At 34.4% G+C, this 22,640-nt stretch overlaps 2 protein-coding genes across 3 annotated transcripts in view; both read right to left on the minus strand.

The window, feature by feature from the left end:
• Positions 1-1,806: 1,806 nt before the first annotated feature.
• Positions 1,807-5,987, minus strand: LOC125052317 (malate dehydrogenase-like). The gene is made up of 6 exons (XM_047653083.1): positions 5,852-5,987; positions 5,341-5,535; positions 4,883-5,080; positions 3,965-4,097; positions 3,485-3,659; positions 1,807-2,323 (listed from the first exon to the last, which is right to left on the minus strand). Exons 1-6 carry the CDS (start codon positions 5,873-5,875, stop codon positions 2,179-2,181), a joined length of 870 nt encoding a protein of 289 aa, XP_047509039.1. The 5' UTR covers positions 5,876-5,987; the 3' UTR covers positions 1,807-2,178.
• A 3,905-nt stretch (positions 5,988-9,892) lies between these two features.
• Positions 9,893-22,640, minus strand: part of LOC125052316 (1-phosphatidylinositol 4,5-bisphosphate phosphodiesterase classes I and II) — a 76,564-nt gene continuing 63,816 nt past the window's right edge. Inside the window, exons 9-21 of one of the 2 annotated variants that reach the window (XM_047653082.1) lie at positions 21,629-21,783; positions 20,894-21,089; positions 20,058-20,215; positions 19,541-19,678; positions 18,725-18,958; positions 18,319-18,495; positions 17,344-17,511; positions 15,855-15,963; positions 14,840-15,038; positions 14,310-14,487; positions 13,450-13,584; positions 13,063-13,182; positions 9,893-12,296 (exon numbers count right to left, since the gene is read on the minus strand). In XM_047653082.1, the coding sequence (XP_047509038.1) occupies positions 12,249-12,296; positions 13,063-13,182; positions 13,450-13,584; positions 14,310-14,487; positions 14,840-15,038; positions 15,855-15,963; positions 17,344-17,511; positions 18,319-18,495; positions 18,725-18,958; positions 19,541-19,678; positions 20,058-20,215; positions 20,894-21,089; positions 21,629-21,783 (2,015 nt within the window). In that variant the 3' untranslated portion in view covers positions 9,893-12,248. Of the gene's footprint in view, positions 12,297-13,062; positions 13,183-13,449; positions 13,585-14,309; positions 14,488-14,839; positions 15,039-15,854; positions 15,964-17,343; positions 17,512-18,297; positions 18,496-18,724; positions 18,959-19,540; positions 19,679-20,057; positions 20,216-20,893; positions 21,090-21,628; positions 21,784-22,640 lie in introns of both variants that reach the window. The other variant, XM_047653081.1, reaches the window with a different exon arrangement.

Genomic DNA, 22,640 nt, shown 5'->3' on the forward strand with positions numbered 1-22,640 from the left:
AATTTTTAATTATTGTCTGATTTTTTCGACATGATAGGTAGGGCATAAAAGCTACACCATCGGTGTACGATGGTTGACTTCGATAGAGACGTTAATTTTCCGCATATCTAGCCTTTGGTTGACAACTGTTATTCGTTTATTAAATTAAAGTTCAACTTTAAACCACGCCTCTACAATTTGCCTATAATTGCACTAAGATGGCATGTGTCAAGAATAGATTTAACATTACGGAAATATCGAATTATCAGCTAAATACTTCAAGGTGCTTTGTATTGCTCGTGATCTTTATTTATCAATCATGGAAAAATTGGAGTAACTTTTTCAGTGCAAACTTCAATACAAAAGCTAATTCCAAAGTCACTCGATAAACGTGATTAAAATTTAAACAATTGAAAGAGTTCCGTTACTTATAACTAAAAAATAGCTAGTGGGCTTCGCTGAAGCAATTTTAATACATATATACTTCAAAAAAGGAAGTTTAAAATTCGATCTAAATTTTTGTACTGGTGACTCTATATGTTAGGATATTAGTAATTGACTTTCTTTCACACTTATTAAATCGTATACACGGATACTCACGGGCGTTTGGAGAGCCATATTTATTATTTTTATCAGCTGCATTGCATTTTATTGTCAGCTGCCAAATTTATTTATATATTCTCTGGAAATATCCCAGACGTGTGATTATTATTTTAAGTTTGCGAACGCGGTATAATTAAAAAAAAACCACAGAATACCCAGATGTTTAAAATCCATTTTGTGGGGAGAAGTAATAAAGTTGATAATTTTTATAATGCCACAGTATACTTATTTATATAGCGCTAAGAGGTGAGATATTTTATCCCATTTGGTAATAAGTGTTTTAATTAAACAGTTACCCAATCATCATTAAAGTAAATATAACTAAAACAAACCTTAGTACTCACGGATGATAACTTGTAAAGATATTTTTCATAAGAGTAACAATCTAAACACGTACTAATATAATAGGTCCCGAGGGATTGTCCTTCCGGTGACCTCCGGCGAGGCAAGGCCATTACAAGTTCAATATCTAGCTGACCGTGACTGAACCCTCCAGAGACAATCATACAGTAACGCTCGCGTTGTTTGAACCACTTTGTTGAACAACCAATTACTTAAAGGTTTTGTCTTCCAGAAATAATTTTTGTTAATAAGTCTTAAAGGTTGTTTGAACATATGACGACAGGAAAATTCCCGGAACTAATTAGTTCCGTAAAAAGTGCATTAAAATAATAATAATGCTTTGCGGCAGGAAAAATCACAAGGTATTCCGTGCATTATGAATACTAATTGAAAGCAACGCCATGTTTTTTTGTTTCTTTGTACACCCAGAGAAAGCTTTCTAAGTTTTCCACACAGCAAAAATATTACAATTAGTTAACAATTCGCTAGCACAGTCCTCGTACCTTGGATCCTTCCCAGTGAGATATTGTTTGACTTAGAAGCCTATAAAAAATCACTGAAAGATAGAAAAACATGTGTGTACCAAGACCGATTGTGGAAATCCAAAACAAATCTTCTTTTAAACATTGTATATTCTTAATAAATATCATACATTCTTTAAAGTTAGCATTTATAAAGCAGTTGCAAAACGACATTTCGTCATGATCGTAGAACAATGTCGGATTTGAAAAAAATCCAAAATCCACTTTTTATCATATTTGGATAATACATTGCCTAAATATTACTTCTACAATAAAATAAAAATTCTATGTGTTTTAAATTTTAAATTAATCAGTCGGTAAAGTGACGGCTTTGATAGAAACATGTGATTTTTCTAGAAAACTAAGTAATTTAAGCTTACTATTTTTATTGTGTTCCAAAAAATACCCTTTTGTTTGCAATTTTCTTAATAACAGAATATGAACAAAAACTAAAATGGTTATATTATTTTGAAATGGCTGCCCTGTAAAGTTTAGGTACTATTTGTCAGATCCGTCACTATTCTACGACTATGACGATTTATTTGGTACACAAACAATTCTTTTTCAAACAAAAATTGTCTATAGGTATATAATTATATATTTATTGTTACATATATAGATAGATTTTGAACAAGAAGAATTTGAACAAGTGACTTATAAAAACTTTTTTACAAATTAATTTACTTATAACATTTCTGATATGTTTATTGTTTACACGTGTAACGTAAGAATGCTATTTCTGCTTGACGGCCTTTTTCGGTTCGCAGATTTGACAGGGTCGCCATTCGATACACGGACACGTTTTTTGCGGATGTAGATAATACTCGTCACCCACCGCGTAACAACGGCCTAGGTTTAACATATCTTCTAAGTCACATCTGAAAATACCAAAGAGAATTATTATTATCTTTTTTGTTAAAACTATAGTTTCACTATAATGTAAATAGGACATTATGATTTATCTTGAGACGCTATTTTGATGACTTAGAATAAAAACCACGGAATATATACAAATTTTGATGGATACATATTGCCGCTAGAAATGAAATTTCACACATATTCAATCTAGACATTTCTTTACTTTCTATTCTTAAACTAATAACAGAAAACTTAAGACTAATAACAGAAAACATATTAATACAAAACTTTAGCTATGAGTATAATATTACTTACAAACAAAAAGCTTTTTATAACGAATTATAAATAATGAAATCTTTGTGAATTCAGCCACTGCGCAACTAAATATATCAGTTTCAAATGCAATAGTAATTAGGGTGCACAAAACGCGCGTAAATGGTGTCTCTTAGTTAATGTTTACGCGCTCGCGGAACTTGTAGCAATTGCGAACGCTTATCACACCGAGTGTGATTATTTGGCTCTCGCAGCCCCAGTCTCTCCAACATTTCCGTATTATATAACCCTCTAGGGACCGTCAAAAAATATAGTGTGATAGCAAGGTCCCTCCTTATCTCTAACTTGTTGTATACAACATGATTTAAATAAATCTTCATTCCAAGTCAAAGCCAAATCATCTATTCATAGGTAACACAATGTACACTTATGAACGTCAATACACAGTAAATGTATATATGAAATGCTTCTAATTTTACATTTACTGCCAGTTCTCAAATCAAGAGCGTAGAACGGAAGAGAAGACGTCGCAATAAACTCTACGCCACTCTTTTTAATCGCCAAGTTTTTTTATTTTACACAACGTTTGTAAGGAGCTGCAACCATTACACCATGTTCCACGTGACATCTTAAGGAATAAATAATAATAAAATAAATTTAAAATAAAGATTTGTCCGATCAGCAGGAGGCATGGTGAAATAGGAGCACGCACTTACATTCTCGTGGGAACAACACGCAAATACATTGTCGAAATAACTAACATCGCCGCATACACGAATCAAGTACGACCAGTCACCACAAGTAGCACCCGTTCACGAGTATGACGTATAGCCAGCCTTCGAGCCCCCTCGCCATCTTTTAGGGAGAGAGACAACCCGCTGTATATAAACGGGAATGTGTTCACTTACTTGGAGTCCTCCAAGAGCCGCTTCTCAAATTCGTTAAGATTGGGAACAGCATAGCCCTCAACACCATTTTTGCCAACTGTGATAGGGGTAGCACATACTGGCATGCCATAACATTTTCCTGGATCACCTTGTTCGACCAGCGCGCTATCTATAAATGTCGGTCCCTCGAAAAGACCTGTACGAACAATTTGTTTAGACAAACTGTTGAAGCTTATTTTGAACAGGATTCAGAATAAAATAAATCTTTTTCATATGAATACATATTATACGATAACTTGGTGAATGAATCTTCTTCCTATCCGGTGCACTCTTGACAGAGCGGTCGTGATCGCTATGAAGTGATAACAGAAGGGGCAGATGTGATGCGCTTCACGACGGTGAATGAATAATGATAATAAAAAGTACGGGATCCACTGAGAGTACGAGAATAGTTTCTGACTTTCTGTATTTTCGATAAAACTTATAGTTTAGCCAACTAACCCCGCATAATATTGATAACGCATCGGGCCGTTGAGAAGCCAATAGAGAGATGTCCCTGCTCTGTGTTGCTTTTCACTTTGCAAATGATTTCGTCAGCCTCTCGCACCAGACGAGTCAAACAATCCACTTGGGTCTATAAATAAGAATGTTTTAATTTTGTCATATGATTATAACGGCCCTTGCGGTTTAGTTACGGCGTACAAACCAGAGGTGGTATATTTGATTATTGGGGAAACAATAATTATGTTGACACACGATTACCTAATAGCCTCAAGATGTGTATAAACAGACGCGAAGTCTTACATGATCGTTTTATTTTATTATAAAACAGGGGCCAAATAGGCAGGAGGTTCACCTGATGTTATATGATACCGCCGCCCATGGACACTCTCGATGCCAGAAGGCTCGCGAGTGCGATGTCGGCCTTTAAGAATTGGTACGCTCTTTTTTAAAACTGAGAGAGAAAACTACTTTTTATGAGTATTAGAATTTTCTTTAATTTTCCTTGATTAAGGTTTAAAAATCAATCATGCCTTGTACATCATGTGAATGTATATGTAACTGGACTAGAACAAAATATAATAATGAAGAACATGTTTTTGTATTTGAAATTTAAACCCAGAAACGTAATAATACGTCTTTGAAAACATACACGGTCTCAAAGTCATCTCTTGACATTGATTTTTGACTATACAATATATTTAGTATTACTTTTTTATTTTCTTTCCTATTCTTATATTGAATAAGTTGCTAATTTCACACGAAATACGCGACTCATATCTACTCTTCGTGACTATTTGAAGGCTTATAATTTTCTTTTAATTAATTGCGTGCGTAGTGTAACATAAGTTTCAAGTATAGAATTAGTGTTTTATATGGAAGCCTATACAATCAGCATGAATACAAGAACAGATATACCTGAGGAAAATTTCCCGCCTTAGCAGCAGAGAAGACTGGTACCCTGGTACATCTGCCGGTCCCGCAGATCACTGGGGTTTGGTTTTTGGATGGATCAGCGCCAGTGATTGAGCAGAATAGCTGATTGGCTCTCATAGCGTTGATCGCATTCACTCCTAATACTTTTCGCTTATCGTACACGCCTGCGACTTTCAGAGTCTATGAGAAGTAAGGAGAAACTATGGTGACTAGTTTTAAGAATATTATTTTTGACGAGTTTTATAAGCAGATGCAAAAATTCTATTTGCTATTATCAAAACTACTAACGTGGACAAATGTTTATAAACCTTTGTTAATAATATATAGGGTTGAGAATTTATTTTATTTTATATTATTTATTTATGATTATGATTAGATTATTTTTTTTTAAGAATAAGAAAATTGTTTTAACTTGAATACTTATTTTACAAAATACTAACATGAGCACATAACGCATAATTGCAGTCTACTGGTGGCGTCTGAACAGCAAGGATAGCTTGAGGACAAAACTGCGCACACGCAAGCGTACTTGTTCTAACGTGTTGCATGTTGTAAAAGAACAGATCACGGTCCAGACTGTTACAGCATGGAGGCTGAATGCAGCATCCTCCACATATTAATACTACATCTGCGTCCTAGAGGATTTAGTAGGAATATCAAATTAAAATGTGTATTTAAAGATGTTCTAAACTTATATAACATACATTACTTCCCATAGATTGACTAGTTGAAATCTCCCCTGTTGAAATCTCAACAATTAGACGTTTTTTTAAACTCTGCTTAACGATCATAATTATGCAGAAAAATATAATTGATATTTTTACAAGCCTAAGTCTGGTTAATACCAACCTAATAAGACACTGTAAAAGTTTCAATTGTGATAATTTAGCATTGTGATAAAATTCTATATAATGACAATGACAGCTTTAAATAGCAGATTCGCTGGCTTACGTGAAGTGCATCTTTCAGGAACATCTTTCCCTGATAGGCCTCAATTTCACTGCTAGTGTCGATGTGAGCCAGATCATTGGCAACTCCACATACGTTGTGTTCTGGGTGATCATCGTAAAGGGCTAGAGTTTTTATAACTTTCTGCTGCTTTAGAAAGAGTGATGCGACACGGCCGACATCGGTGCCTGCGCCAACTACTGCTACCTATAGGATTAATTATCAGAAAGGTTATAGGTAAATCAGAAGTCCAAAACCAAAATCTGAATGTAATAATCAAAACTAAATATATGAATTTAAAAATAATAGTAAACGATTACGACTGTATAATCCCAGAAGTGTCGCAGTTTAGATAAAAATTGGTAGTACCGTCACCAATAACCAAATTTGAACAATTATTTCATGATACGCGTATCTTTGATTACCCTTTTTGATATGACACACAGGGCGCGCTATTGGTATTGGTAATCAAGTCATCGCTGACTGACTTAAGCCGGGTCCACATTTGTAGCATGTTGACGTATCACGATCAGTCGTATCGTATCTCGTATCTGTATCATAAATATGGACGCTTATTTTGTCCATGTCGTATATTTAAGGCGTATCTTGTAAAAAACGCGTCCATACTTATCAAATGCTGTATCATGTCAGTGTATCGGCTTTAACTTTACAAATATAGACGCTTCACTTTTCTTCCGATGTATCCTGATGCGCGTGTCTTTCAGTGCACCTTTCCCTTATCATACGGTTCAGTCATGTCTTCGTTCCCAAACGGTTTAGCCATGTCAGCAATTGCTCACAGTTTGGCGGTGACTAGCGCCTGTTATATTATCATTAATAGTATTTAAAAAAAAGTTAAATCCAGACGTAGACGGCGCTGGAAATGTTTAGAAACCGAAACAAATATGGTGGAATACCATTGATGAGAGATTTCAAATTTCAGCATACCAGCGGAAAATACAAAAATTTCACTCGCATGTCACCCAATGATGTTGTGTATTCCCTTTGATGATCGCGAAAAAACCGACACAGGATGGTTCGGGGTGTATCAAGTATCGTATCGCGATACAGTATCGTGATACAGTGTCAAAATACGTCCATACCACCGATCGTGATACGCGTATCGGATACGAGGTGTATCAAGATACGCGCTTAGTGCGGATCGGGCCGTATCCGATACGGCATGTATCATAAACGGGTATCATTTTGCGTCCAAACTAACGATCATGATACGCGCCGAAGCCACGCAACGGAGATACGATACACCGAAATGCTACAAATGTGGACCCGGCTTTAAATAGCGGAATAGCAGGACCATTCAATTATTGATCAGCGGTTGAACCTCATAGCAATCTTCGTAACGACTACTATTTTAACTAGCTTACAGAAATATAGCACCAATGTTACCTTTCTTGGAGGAAACCTCGGCTTAGGACAGTACATCTCACATTGCTTCTCAATGACGGCCAATGCATCGGACTTTACAAAATTCTGCCAATTAGCTTTGGATATGACTAAAGGCGCTTGACTTTTTAAAAGGCGAAGGAAGCGAAACATTTTGAATTCGTATTAGAACATTGATTGTTTAATTTTTTTTTGTATTTTTCTGATTTTTATTACATTTTAATTCTTAAATTTTGTTTTGAATGGCGACCATTGTGTTGACAATATTTCTCGACATTGGCTTTTTATTGAAGTTTGTCAAAATCCAGAAGAATACAGAGTAAAAAACTAGGTTTTTTATATGAAAAGTATGAGTTGGTCAAAGATGACAAAGTCTGTACACAGACATTCTGGTCTGTAGACAGAAATAATTATGATATTTGTACCAACCCATTATTTATTTATTATAACAATCCTGTCCAAACAGGTGACCCTAAGTTGACAATAATTCACAACTAATGAATACAATTTACACACGACACAAAAACAACATAAGAAATTAATTCGGAAAAGAAAATAACTAAATATTATATTTTGTCAGTTCAATCAACGGACAATTATGATAAGGACAATATAAAATAAAACCTCATATAGAACAGACATCAATTTAATAGATAAGTTTCACCTATTACATGATAACATCCATAATGATTAACATATTGTCTACCCACATGCATGCATCTCATACACAAACATAAATGACTAGAACTTCAGTGAATGAGAGCCGCCTAGACTTAACAGTAAGTACATAAAGGCAGTCTACGGTCAAACCATAGTATATAAGACAAAATATATGTAGACTCTTGGTCTAAAATTCCATTGACTGATATTTTTAGTGCGTACATGAAAAATAAAAATGCTAGAAAGAATGTACTATGAAACATTGATCTGTAATATTTAATATACACGATATCATTCATAAACATGTATTTATAAAACTATCTTTCGTGCTATTTAATTATTTTGTTTACATAACAATACTGCAAAGAAATACAAAATATCATCTTATCATTTCTACATTGTACTGTTAATGTAAAACTGTTAGCAAATAACACTCTTAAATAAATTTGTGCAATTTCTTTAATAATGCCATTTTTAGGCCCAATTGTGCGATATAAACGAGAAAAAATCGAAGACCGCTAACATTAACTACCTTTTATCTTGATAGCAAGCTTATAGGTTCGGCAACGCTAGTATGTACCTCCTAATAGCGATAACGATTCCAACACTAAATTTTGAGTTTTTGTATCGCACGATCCCAAGGTTCGTTCGACTTGACAAACTTCGTTCGTCCAACATCGGGATGGCTGTCGCTCTATCTATTGAAAGTTATAGAGTACCGGCCCCGGTACCATATCAAAAGAGCTGGTACTGGGGAGTTCCCGCCCAGAGGTGAGAACAATACTCCATGTGGGGCCGAATTTGCGCTTGATACAGTTGCAAGCGGTGGCCCGGAGTGAAGTACCTTACCTTGCTGGGCACACAAGGTTCTTGGAGGCTAATTTAGCCTTTCCCTCCAAATGACCGCGAAACCGAACCTCGATTTTTATGTGTTCGAAACCGAACTTATAAAGTACAAACTTAATGTTACGTCTCGGTCTAGTTTCTACTGTGAACAGAAACGTTGTAAGACCTTGCCTAAGAGTTTTCTTAGCATCCACTCGGTGATTTCTTAGTTCAGGACTATACATTCTAATCTGAGCAAGAACTCACAAGTATGGCGTGAGCAAAGCCTGAGAAAAGTATATTGCGCTCAAACAATTTCAACCATAATATTTCTTTTAGTCATTACCGCGGTTTTAAATGTTGTATGTATGTATCTAGACGGCTTATTCCACTTATATCCAAGGAATTCTTTCAGAAAACATTACACGATACTAACTATTATTCACAACCCTTAAATTACTTAAAATAGTTCATAAGAAGGTGATTGCCAAAGCCGAGCAACAAGCAAAACATTTGCTATCTACATCTACACTAACAAGGCAATATAAAGAAAGCATGGAAAAACGTTTATACGTTATATGCATATACTGGTGTCAAATACGTTAATGAAAATTAAGTGTATTTTAACACTGGAAAATAGGATTTAAAAGTCAACAATCCTGCAAAATTACTTTATATTCTAACGTTCAGAAAAAAACGTTAACCTGGGTAAATCGATTTCTCTTTGAAACCCTGTTGAAGACGAAATTTAATAATAATACTATTTGTTGCTAATTAACAAAAGAAATCTATTTTTTATGAATAGGCCTGTAGTTTTCTAGAAGCGCTAAAATCCTAGGGTATAAACAGGATTGTGGGTATCCTGGGAAATTGTGGGAGCAACAACAGGCTAATAATAAAACCAATTTTTGAAGTTATACTTCTTTAGGCGCGTTATGAAAAATTGAGTGACACAAAATTAACAGAATGAAGTTGCCTACGGAAGATGCTACGGCATTAGACATAATTTAAAAACAGCATTCGCATAATAATAGAATTTATGCGACACTTAATGTAAATGAATAATAATAAATATTTCTTTATTTAATTTTTCAAATGCAAACTGAACTTTATTGACTTTAATGACTCCTTTCCAGTCTTTGATTATTTAATTGTAATTAATTATTTGCATGCAATCAAAAACTATTTTTCATAATGCCAAAGAAGTATAACTTCTTACGCACGTACATAAGTACACGCACTCTTTTTTTTTTCAAGACAATACGGCAACGTTATAGCTAAAAAGAGACAACATGTTAACTTTACGCTTACCAATATCGTTTAAGGCAAGAACAGGATGCAATTCACAAACTACTTTTAACTTTTAATTCTAAATTTATAACATGCTTAATTACACCTCTACGAAAATAGCGGTTTCAAAATAGGGGTAAGTCAGTGTAATATTTCAACAGTAGACGAAGGGGACCAATTGACTACAATATGTAACAAAAACACTAGAACCTATTTGAATCATTCTTCGGACATGGAAATCTGTATGACAAGGGTCAGACAGTCTATATATATCGTGATCCTTGAGATCTCGTTAATATTTATTGATGTGTAAATGCGGCAGAAATATTCAGCATATATATTTATGATCCATCAATATCTGTCAATATTTATTGAGTGTGTGTGTGCGTGTTGATTTGGATACGCACGAGTAAGATGTTGAATCACTGTTTTACAACGCAAAGTATTTTTGTGTTTATGCGTATTCAAAAATTATAGTTCATAACTGATTACGAAAGTGTATTGTTTTAATGAACTTACTAATAGCATTAAGGTAAATTAAAGTTTGGCCTATATTATAACAATACAAGCATTACTTTTATCGTCAATTATTACGAAACACGTCCACTCCAAAGAATTATCTTCTGACTACTGACAATATTGAAGTCAATATCTATTGAAAGTTTATTACGACCAGTTGATTCAATATATATTGAGACAGGGATCACGATATTTATTGACCGTCTGACCCTTGCCTACGTCGCAATTCAAACTTAGGGTCATTCACTTTTCGTATTTGACCTTAGGTCAATGACCTTCTCAATCTGTTTATTAGCTATATATTAAATCATACCTAATTGTATTATTATTAGACTGCTTAATGGTTATACAAATTGTGTTTTATTTTAAAATATGTTCACAATGTTTTCATTACATATTGTACACTAAATATTAATACACTCTAAGATAAGATTTATAGGATTATAATCCCTGTTTCAATAGTGAATTCTATAGTAAAGGTATCTAAAGAAGTCTCAGAAAAATACATTATTGAAAATAAGTTTTACAGTTAGTCAGTTCATAATGTTGTAAGAAAGGCGAAAATGGCACTTCACACTCATTAATTACAAATATACCTTTTTATAATACCAAGATTTCTGAAAATATAAAGTAAATTATCTTTAGAGAAGGAAAATAGTAGTTTATTATGCATCTATACTTGATAATGTATATATTTTGAATCAAATTCTACTCCAAGGCAGTGAAGTTCAAGAAAAAGACCTAATACTTATTAATGCCAGATTAAGAACAAATATTGGAATGTTATTGTTATGACGCGCGATTCCATATTAAAAAAATCTACGAGATATTTTTTCTATAGAAGTTTTTATATTAATTTTCAATACAAGAAACTACGTCTCGTAGCAATTATCAAATTTTAAATAGAACCCGGAGTTAAATCAAACATTCTAATTTACCATACATTAGAATGTTTGATTTTAAATTTTATAAGAAACTATAATTATTCTTCATTTTAGAATTTTAATATATAAAATATTTTAAAAGAATAATTGAAAAATAAAAGATTTGATTAATTAACATTAAAATATATCCGAAAATTGTGCGATCAAGTCGTGCATAACCAAGTGATAACCTTTTTTTATGTTAGTAACAGGCTTTACATAGTCATACACTTCATACTTATGTAAATAGGCTAAATATTGCCCATCATTTAAAATGCTTCCGTTCCATACATTGAAATAATAATACCAAATTTACCATTTTAATAACAATAGAGATCGTATCGGATATTGAGTTAAGCCACAACACATCAATGACTTAAAAACTAAGACCTTGGTGTTCTATTGTGCGATATTCATCTACCACGTTTCATTATGAAACAGAACAAAAAATATAAAGCGTGTTAAACTTGATACGAACGACGCATCCCTACTTAGGATTTAATATCACAGATTACTAAACGAAACAACACTCGCACGCCAAGACAATGGGGCCTTAGGGCCCCAACTGGGACCCGACTAGCAGAACAGACATCAATAGAGCCCCACCGGCAAAGCTAAGATTCCAATACTTGGAGAATAATCAGATCACTCAGAGAACGCTACATAAGTCTTGAGGGTCGCACAAGCGCCGGGGCCCCGTACGTCTAGGCGTAAATCCGGGGCGCTAATAGTCAAAAGCCAGGACGCCAAAACGTCAAAAGAATTGTCAGACTTCCGACTTAGCCTTCAGGCGCGCTGCCGCACAGTCGTTCCAACTCCAGTAACTCCTGAAAATGGCGGGAAATATTTAAAATATGTAATGAACCTATTGATACACTACTACATTGATAGACTACTTTTGTACAGTGCCACTAGTTATGGTCAATTTTTTTTTAACTTTACAATATTCGAGTATGATTTTACTGTGGCTTTCAATAAATTGTAAAATAATACTTTATTTGCATCTGTTACTTCTGTGGCGAACAATAATAGCACTCCTCTTTTCCACCGCGTCGGTGATTTTACCGCTATGTGTGACGACACGGGCGCGGTGGGTGGAGCTTGCAGGCAGTGGGCAGTGCGTTGAGAACACCCAGAGGCGAAACCCGTGCGCGATTTTAGAACTATCCCTTAGTAATCATTATTATATACTTTTTTGACGTGCAGAAGTTTTTTCTTTGTCTTCCACTGCGGCCATTTTTAGTCTAGAAACTATTTTTATATGGTGCTCACCTCTCGCGCACCTATACTTCTTATTTCCAAGTGGGTTTTAGATATTTAAGCTTATATCTAAATTTTGTTTCGAAATATGTATCGCACAATGTTTGTCGACGGTACTCTTTTTTGTTCTACAGTTAATATTCATAAAAATTTGCAAATTAATTTTGAACTTAATAGTTACATCGCTTAGCTAATTTCCCCAACTTTAATTCATTAACACAATTAATTTGGTGGTTTAACCTAACTATCTCTAAATTATTAATACTTAGGGATTATTTTAATATCTTTTAAAATCCGTTTTAGGTTAGAGAGTGCTAACATAGAATATCTAACCTGTTCGCGGTGTCTCTGCAGAGCAGTACGCAGTTTGTCGTGATGATGCACCAGCTGTTCACGAAGTCTGGCATGTTCACTCTCCAACTTGGAACACTCCGCTACACCCCGCTTCACGGACTGAAATCATACGTTTTGTCATTCTCTTTCAAAGGACAAATCTCTTTCATAACAACTTTGATTTCGGATTCCGTGCACCAATAAAATCATTAATATGATTGCGAAAGTTCAATATCACATTGAATTATTTTCGCGTTTTACAATTGAAAACACGACATTGATATATAAAGTTAGCTAATATATTTATAAGAGGAACAAAAATGAAATTTTTAATTATATGATTTTTGATTATTACATGCCGTTTTAAATTAAATTAAAAAAGCATACCTCTGAATGTATTTCTCTTTTCCTTCTGAGTATTTCGTCTTTGTCCCGATTGGCTTTGGCGAGAGCCTTCACGTCCTCCTTCCGAGAGGTCGCCAGGCGATTTAATACCTCTTTCTTCTTTGATTCAAGTCTCTCCTAAAATTTACAATACGTGAAATTATTTTTTTTTAAATATTGTGTAGTCGTTCCTGTCTTTTAGTATTAAGAGTAAATCTTGTAGCCACTGAATCTTCTAGCACGTTCCCTGTTTCGATACATGTATCCCATTTCTTCATAGATGATCAGCTTTATATCTCCTAAACCAAAACAACTATTGTAATATTATGTAGGAGCTTGGCATAGAACATGAATATAGTTAATATCGTCTACATATAATATATCAAAGCGCAAAAAATCTAGTGCTTTTTAACTAGTATACTTAATATAACTTAAGCCACTGTCAAAGTTTAAATAAAAAATAAAAAATGTATGGCTTCTCTTGAAGCTCAATTTAGGTTTGGTTTATTTTTGTAGAAGTACAAACTACTACAAAACTACTACTAGTTAGACTTTATGTAATTGTGTATTTTTTGAAGTTATACTTCTTTTGGCGCGTTAGGAAAAAACGGTGAGAGAAAATTTTTACGATGCGCGACACCGTCACAAAAAACCGACACCCTGAAGTTAGCTATAGTCAACATTTTAGTTTTTTTCATTTGTTAGTGTAGTTTTTTCTACAAACGTAGAATAAAATTTTTGAAAACTTATTATTTTGTTACAACAAAGAAGTATAACTTCTAACGCGTATACATAAGTACTTCAAAGTTTATTTCAAACTGCGCTCCGAAAGACTAACAAAGATTCTAAAATTAAAAACTCACAGTAAGATCCTTCATCTGCTGAAGATGTTCGTTCCTGAGCATCTTCTCAAGTGTAGCAAATATTGTATTGTGGTACTGCAATCTCATACTCCGTTCTATTTCAGCGCCGCCTGCGCACGCGCCGCCGCCCAGTCCCTCCAATGTACTACCTTCTTCAGTTGTTAAACTTTGTTCGCTCCTGAAATATGATTATCTTAGTTGACATAACGGGTTATTGGTTGAATGCTAACAAAAACCAATTCATTATCAGATCAGATGAAAAGTAGACAGCTTACAAAATTAAAAAAAAAAATGTTCTCTATTTCACGGGGTTAAATAATCCGAAATAAGCTATAGACCTCTTTTTATGTGAGTTAAATCCCTTAAGTGAGGAATACGTTACAGATATTTCTGCATCTACTTCATAAATATTTTTCCTAATTAAAATTATTAAATTACTATAAATTTTTAGAACCATCTGTCAAGATCATCTTAGATTATATAATACCCATAGACACTGGAAGAGGATCGGTACCGGTAAGAAAACTTACATATTCTTAATGGAAATTCTCTTAGTAAAGAATTTGGTGGCACCGGGTTTTCCCCTAGTCTGCTTCTTTCTTAATGCATCCAATTTGCGGCCAAGTTCCGCTCTCTTCTCGCGGACCACTTTGCTCTCCAGCAAGTTCTTCAGTGTATCTTCAATATTCGCCTCTGTACTGCTGCCATTCCATTTGTTTTGTGGCTCATCTGTAATTGTATTTATATTTTTAGTTAATCTTTACTAATATGTATTATTTTTTTAATTCAATAAAAATAACTATCTATAATAATAGAAAATAGGGGTTGATCGTAAAGGTTGCATGTATTTTTGTATGCTTTATCATAAAAAAATCAAAACAAAAAAAAAAAATTGGGGTGGACAGTGGACACTCTCTTATCACTTAGGGGTTTGAAAGATAAATAGTAGCAGATTCTCAGACTTTCTGAATATGAATATAAAATTTCATAATAAACGGTCGAGCCGTTTCGGATTATGGGAACGAACATTGCGACACGAGAATTTGTGAGGTTGTAAGGGGGAATCTCTGGATCTAGAGAACCAATTTTGATATTTTTTTTACCATTAAAAAGGCACGTCATTTGTGAGTGTTATAAGCATATATTATTTCGGTTTTGCAAAGTCGTTACTACTAAATTGTAAAATATCATTGTTCTATCCATAAAGTTACTATCTAGGACAGTGTTTGTAAACGTCTGGTCACAAGAGCAGATAATAATCAAGAAAAATATTAACTAAAGAATATAATTTAGTTATGCTTCGGTTAATACAAGTTATCAAAAAACAATTAAGGGTAATATTTAACTATTATTATTATATTGAATAGTCAAAAAGTTTTATAAAACATAAACATATTTTTTTTTTATATATAGGGGGGCAAACGAGCTTGCGGGACGACCAAAAAGGGCAGTCTACGCAGCCCATAGACACCCATTTTTAGTGGGTGCGTTGCCGGCCTTTAGGTTTAGTGAACACAAGATTTGTAAATAAAATACTTCACTTACCCTTTTCTGTTGATCTATCGATTTCGTTTGGTTGCGTATCGGAATCATTTGCCTTTGATTCAACAGGTTTCTTTGGACTGACGTCAGTCCCGCTCTCTGGTCTAGGTACCTTTACATATAAATAATCACATATAAAATTTACGTTTTGCCAACGTTTTTCTTGGCTTTCAATAGTAGCATATAACTACTATTGCAGAATAGAATAAATTTCAAAAGTATAAATACAACAAACATATTTTTGTACAGAAATTTCTAGAAAACCTAGTCATCGAGATGATACTGACTTTGCTAATAATATTAATTTATCTATCTATACACTCACGCCTTTTTTTCCGAACGGGAAGGAACTGACTTCCACTTGCTATGGTCCTGATATACCTCTCTCGCTTCGTCCACTTTCATGACATTCATCTTGTATGAACGTTTTGAATTTTGACCTGCCCCTTCTCAATTACGACCTACATTTGGTCTAGGTATGTACGACAAGGCCTACTCGCCTCAACCTCACCTACTACGGTTCTATATCCCATTCGTAAGCATTTTTTCATTCACCTTTTTACATGGCCAAACCACCTAAGACTTTGATTGACTTGTCAATACGACCTCTTTTAACCCACAATGCTCACATATCTCAATATTATCACGCAAAACCTTTTTAATCTGCCACACGCAACATACACTATCGTACGTCTACGTTGGGACGCGCACCCACTACGTATAGCCAATAAAGTCTCAGTTGAGATTTCTAGGCTATACCCAAAGGAATGCAACAACTCATTTACTGTATTCTCAGCACTGTCATCTCTCTATATCACCGTAGTATAAACCATGATCATAAGTTTTCCATACAAAGTTTACTGTTACTATTCTAAGTAAGGGTTTTTTAAACTTTTATAATAATAATAATTTATTTATTACATATGGTACAAAATGTTAAGGTGATACAATCGTAAATCGTTCGCATATTATGCCACACACAATGGCGCGCAAAATTGTCTTAAGGAATTTTACATTATTAGTCAAAGTCAATTCTTATATTATCTAGTCTATCTTAATATATATAAATTACGTGTCACGTTGTTTGTCCGCTATGGACTCCTAAACTACCGAACCGATATCAATCAAATTTGCACACCGTATGTAGTTTGATCCAACTTAAAAGATAGGATAGCTTATCTCAATTTATATCTCAATTTATACCCGCAATATTATGTTATTGCAAAATATTTGTTTATTATTTGGTAGTCACAATTCTAACAGATGGCGCTGTGTTGAAAGTACCAACGTTTCACATAAGCTACAATTTAATGGCATAACCACCAAAAAAGCATGGTGGTCCCCAAGACTGGTGTTCTACTGTTTCCGTTGAATAGTTTCCTACTATGTAATATAACAGAAACCTTAGCCACAGCAACGCTTGGCCGGTCTGCTAGTTATACTATATACATTACATCATTAAACTTATTTCAATTATTAATTATTAACTTACAGAAACACCAGACGCAGGTCTCTTAACAGCATCAAGCGGTGCTTCCTCCGTGTCTGTGTCTTCTGTCAGTACTGACAGCTGATGAGCCCTCTTCTCCATGTCACTTTGGTACTTGATTGGGTTCGCCAACGCTTCAGCCAATTCTGACAACCGATCTGGTACATAGTCCTGAAATTTTTACAGAAAATATTTTTTTACTATATTGCTTACTAATGTTTGATTCGTGATTTAATCTATTCTTTATACTGATGTAATGAAATAGAGTTTAATAATTATTTTATTATGAAAGATAGACACCCGATCTCTAAAGGGTAAAATTCATGAGTGGAGCACTAACAGTTTTTATATTCAAAATGATAAATAACTGATTTATGAACTGAAATTAAATTGTAAAAAAGCGATGACTTAAAAAGCTTATGTGTTATTTACAATACAAATATTGTTAGTGACAGAAAGCTGGAATCCGGCTTTAATCAAGAATAAAAATAAAGAAAAGACCTGTTGATGTGATGATAAAATGGATGTTGCCCCATCTATATATTTCGTTACAGTTATAAATATAATTTGGTTTTTAAGTTCTATTCTTTAATCAGTTTAAATGTATTTTTAATAGAATGACGTTCCATTAACAATTAATCGATTGATTTAAATGACAACCGCCACCTTTTTTTACTGTATAGTATAAAACTTTCTACAAACCTGTCATATGGCATATTTAATCTTTTAAAAATGTAAGTATCTGCACGTACTTACATACAGGTAGTAAACTAGCGTTCGAAATTTAAAACGATCTTAAATGTCCGTACTTACGTATACGTACACATCACTGAGAGTTCCAATTTCAAAATGGTACGAACAAATACACGGACGCCTGGCTGGACCTGAGACTTAAGCATTCTAAATTCAAATAGTAAGTACACACAGTGTGAGTCTGAATCATGTGTGCACGCTTACGTAGTACGGTCGCACGTTCACCTTGACTTGTACGTGCAGAAGTAACGCGGCTCCCGTGGGCTGTCCTAGCTCCGTTCGCAGGCCGACGTGTCTATATCCGGGACATAATTCGGGAACCGGCAACACTCGGTGGCCGAGCAACCGCCCACTTTCCTCGTGGGCTGATATACGCAGCATCGCTAGTTCTGGCAACACCACCTAGAATGTAATCAGATCATTATTTTTCTGTAATACAAAAGTTTAGGATAAAATTTTACTAAAATAATAAAAGTGCAAAATTTGTGACTGATTTTTCAGTTTAAAAATTGACAAGTCAAAACAATTACAAGTATTTATTTGGGTTCTATGTGCAGGCGTTCAGATTAATTTCAACTAAACAGCTTTTTTTAATACCATACTGCTGTATAAAAAACCTATTTAAATATACCTTCTTGAAGACGAACGGTTCATCCCCATATACTGGATTAATGCCATTATTAGGTACAACTCGTGTACGGAACTTCTTACGGACCGTGTCCGCGGGTAATCCGAACATATCCACTTCTACGTACGTCCCACAACGCTTATCCGTCAGTAACTGGCCTGACACAACGCTCACAGACAATGAACCAGCTATTATCCCGTCTACCGTACTTTCTGCGAACGGATCAAGGCGTCTATCCTGTAATAGAATGTTACCTAGGTTTTATCGTATTTATATACATTTTTTTTAGCAAGCAATGTTGGCCGAGTGGCATCAGTGTGCGACTCTCATACATGAGGTCGTTTGTTCGCTCCCCGGCCGTACAATGCGGTTTCTATCTATGTGCGCATAAAACACTCGCGCCTACGTTGAAGGAATCGCAAGAAAACCGGCAAGTGTCAAATCCAAAAAACGACGATACGAGTCAAACAGAAGGCTGATTACCTACTTGTCTATGAAATGATCAAAAAAACGAATAAATCTGAGGCCAAATTCCATATGGGGTTGTAGCGCCGCTGGATAATTATTATATATAATTTAGTATTCATAAATACCTAACCTAACCTTACTAACATGATGTTCTAAATAGCGTCCCGAGATGGCGCTGATCACATTAAAAAGCAAAATATAAAATTTTAATAATAATAACAAAATAAGTAAAAAAATCAAATAGACAAAGGATGTAAATGGGCGGTCTTACTGCTAAAAGCAGTTTCTTCCAGACGTCTCAGACGTAGATATATATATATATACTTTACAGCTTACAATAAATCTAAATACCTTTCGTCGCATGAATTCGGGTTTTAACAAGTAACCACAACGCTTATTGTATTCAAAGATTCCGAGATTGAGCTGCATCGCCAGGTCTAATGTTTGGTAGTTTAAAGCCACTAATTGACATCCTGCGTTCCAGAACACCTGGAAATAATAAGAGATACATGAGATACAGAATAAGAAATCTTAATCATAATATATGAATTCAAAGTTTGGTAGAGGAAACAAGTTTATATAGATCGCGGGGCAATAGACGGTAATTAAAATCCTCGAATATTCTATGTTCCACCAAAAAAAATTAATTGTAAAATAGTTCAGTGTCGTTAACCAAATAGATGATTATTTGTAATAAGAATCAGCTTGTAAGACTATTAAATAAAATACTTTTTTGTGATATAAACACTTTTTACGGGAACTAAGAAGTTTAGTTATGTTACTCGCGTGCGATTCCAATTCTGAAGGAAAAAGGGCCAAAACCCTTAAAGAAAGTAATTAAATGTTAATCAATTCAAAACATAAATACCTGCGGCATAAAATTCGAAGAAACAATTCTAGTTCCCGCGGGATATACTCTGGATAACTGGTGCTTATTATAATTAACGAATTCGACTGGTCGCTCCTTTAGTAGCGTTGTTGCTTGCTTCTCATCGAACGATGACATTTCGTAGTAACGATTTTTCTCTGGAAAATTTATAATATTCAGCTTAAGTAATATTTTGTCGCGTACATTTCATTTCAAAGTTAATTTAAGTTATACATAAGGCTATATCGTTTTATAGGTATTTGAGATTTATTCTGCGTTTATAAATAATAGTTTAAGACATTTCATTTCAAAAAACAGTGGATTGGAATTTTAATGAAAAATTTACTGTTATTGAGAGTAATCTGTATAAAACATGACTTTAAAAAGAGTTATGGATTAAATTATTATTAAAACTTATTTAATTTATAGTATAGATTTTCATAGTCACGTGAAACAAAACGGTCACTGTTTAGTCGAATCGGTGACATAACATGCTTCTAAATAATGTCTGACTAATTAGGATTATTAACTCGGATTTCATTTTCGTTGGAGACTGTTTTTAATCAAAATATAATATGAGTAATTTGAGAATGTTAGTAAACACTTAAAAACTTGGACTCGATCTTGCCTAGAGAAGCGTTTTGGTGAGTTCTTGAAACCAAATTAAGTCAATACTAATCAGAATTTAAAAAAAAACAGGAGTTTAAGTCTTTGCTGCATTGACAAGAATCGACGAGTAGTGCGGCACCTGGTGATGTCAACAACGAAGGGGTGAAAATACTCAATGCACAACGATTAATTAAAAATGATCCATCGATTTAAATGAATATACTTACTTTCAGCATTCTCAAACGAGCTGAAATGCACAGGCTGTACATAGTTGACAAGCGCAGAAATTTCTGCAACAGCATGACTCTCCCTTCTCGAATCCTCTGAAATCCCCTCCACTTCTCCAGTGCCACCCGCTTCCTCTTCACTAGAACTTTCGGACTCCGAGGTCTCACTGCTTTCCTTTGAGCCTTGTCGAACTAGCTGCGGAAAAATATAAATACGAAGTTTTAAAGGTTGGACGCCGTGATTTATTTGCGTAAAACTTCTTTCAAAATCGTATAATAAAATGTTTATACATTTTATGTTTATAGTTAAGACTGGATTGAAAAAAGTATTTTAGCATTTAGGAGCGGATTAAAAATAACTATGTATAGGTATTTAAGATTTTTATTCAATTCTAAAGTTTAGTTTTGTTGCACCCAATAAAGAAAGTAGTGCCGAGTCACAAATTTGTAAGTTTTTATTTATTTATTTATTAACACTTCGTATACATTAATATAGTAAAATTGACATAATTAAATAAAAAGGAGAGCAACTGGCGGCCTTATCGCTTTCGAGCGATCTCTTCCAGGCAACCAATGTGAGAAAAAAAAAGTATTAAATTGCATTACGGTAGGAAAGAAGTTTTTGTGTCTTACTAACAGATTTTTAGCTTTAAGAACTTTTTAAAAATGGTGGTATATCTACAGTACTCCCCCAAATCTGAGATGAAATTACTAAAACGTTATACTGTCTCTTACCGATCCAAGCGCCACTTCTCCATTTCCCTGGGGCACATGCTGTTCGCTTTCTTCAACCACCACGATCTCTTCCTTTTTGTGGTGATGATGATGTTTTTTCTTGTTCTTTATTATTATTTTATTCTTAAGTAACGACGGCGGTGGGAGCTCTCCCCCTAGAACATCAAAGATTAGTATTTTCTACTGCTCTTTTTCTGAATTTACCTAGGAACGCAAGTTTAAGCAACAACCAAGAGCCACGAGAATTTTACTATAAAAACTTATTGAAAGACTTTTTATTTCTAATTTTCTTGTAAACAGAACCTACATAAACCTTTTACTCTGAGATCGCAAGTCGTGATAAGCTTTATTTTATACTAAAGAAAACTGCCAGCTGGCATATTCTTAGAAGTTCATGAAAACAAACCAGTTTTCCAAGGCTTAAGTCCCACTAAGATAGAACATGTCTAGGAAAATTCCGTATTAATATATAATAATCACCATGGCTTATATTGGTTATGTGCTAGTCATTTATCAATTAGCACAGTGGGGTCTCTGTTAATGAGCCCACTTCACTTGATCGTTGCGTAAGTACCCGATCGATATTACCGATACGACCGTAAAATTAGCTGCTATTCAACAAGCCTCGGCACTTAACAAGAACTCCAATAAGCTCTTGTGAACTTTAAAGGCAAAAATATTAAAAATTGTTTCAAAGCATAACACGCGCTTGCAAGCACAAAAGATCTTATAAACGGCTGTTACAAATTTTTTACAACGCTGTCACACGGGACATCTGTACTACAGTAGAGTGTCTATGTCTCGATAACCCCCAATGGGGCATGGTGCAGACACATTTATATGGCAGTTTTATTAAAAAATTTAAGGAAATTTGATGTAGCCATTGACATTGTTATTTCTCTGGAAGCCAAACCACTATCACGAACACGGCATCACTACATAGTATAAAACAAAGTCGCTTTCTCTGTCCCTATATCCCTATGTATGCTTAAAGCTTTAAGACTACGCAACG

Source organism: Pieris napi, chromosome 9, assembly GCF_905475465.1.
Source record: "Pieris napi chromosome 9, ilPieNapi1.2, whole genome shotgun sequence".
NCBI classification, from domain to species: domain Eukaryota; kingdom Metazoa; phylum Arthropoda; class Insecta; order Lepidoptera; family Pieridae; genus Pieris; species Pieris napi.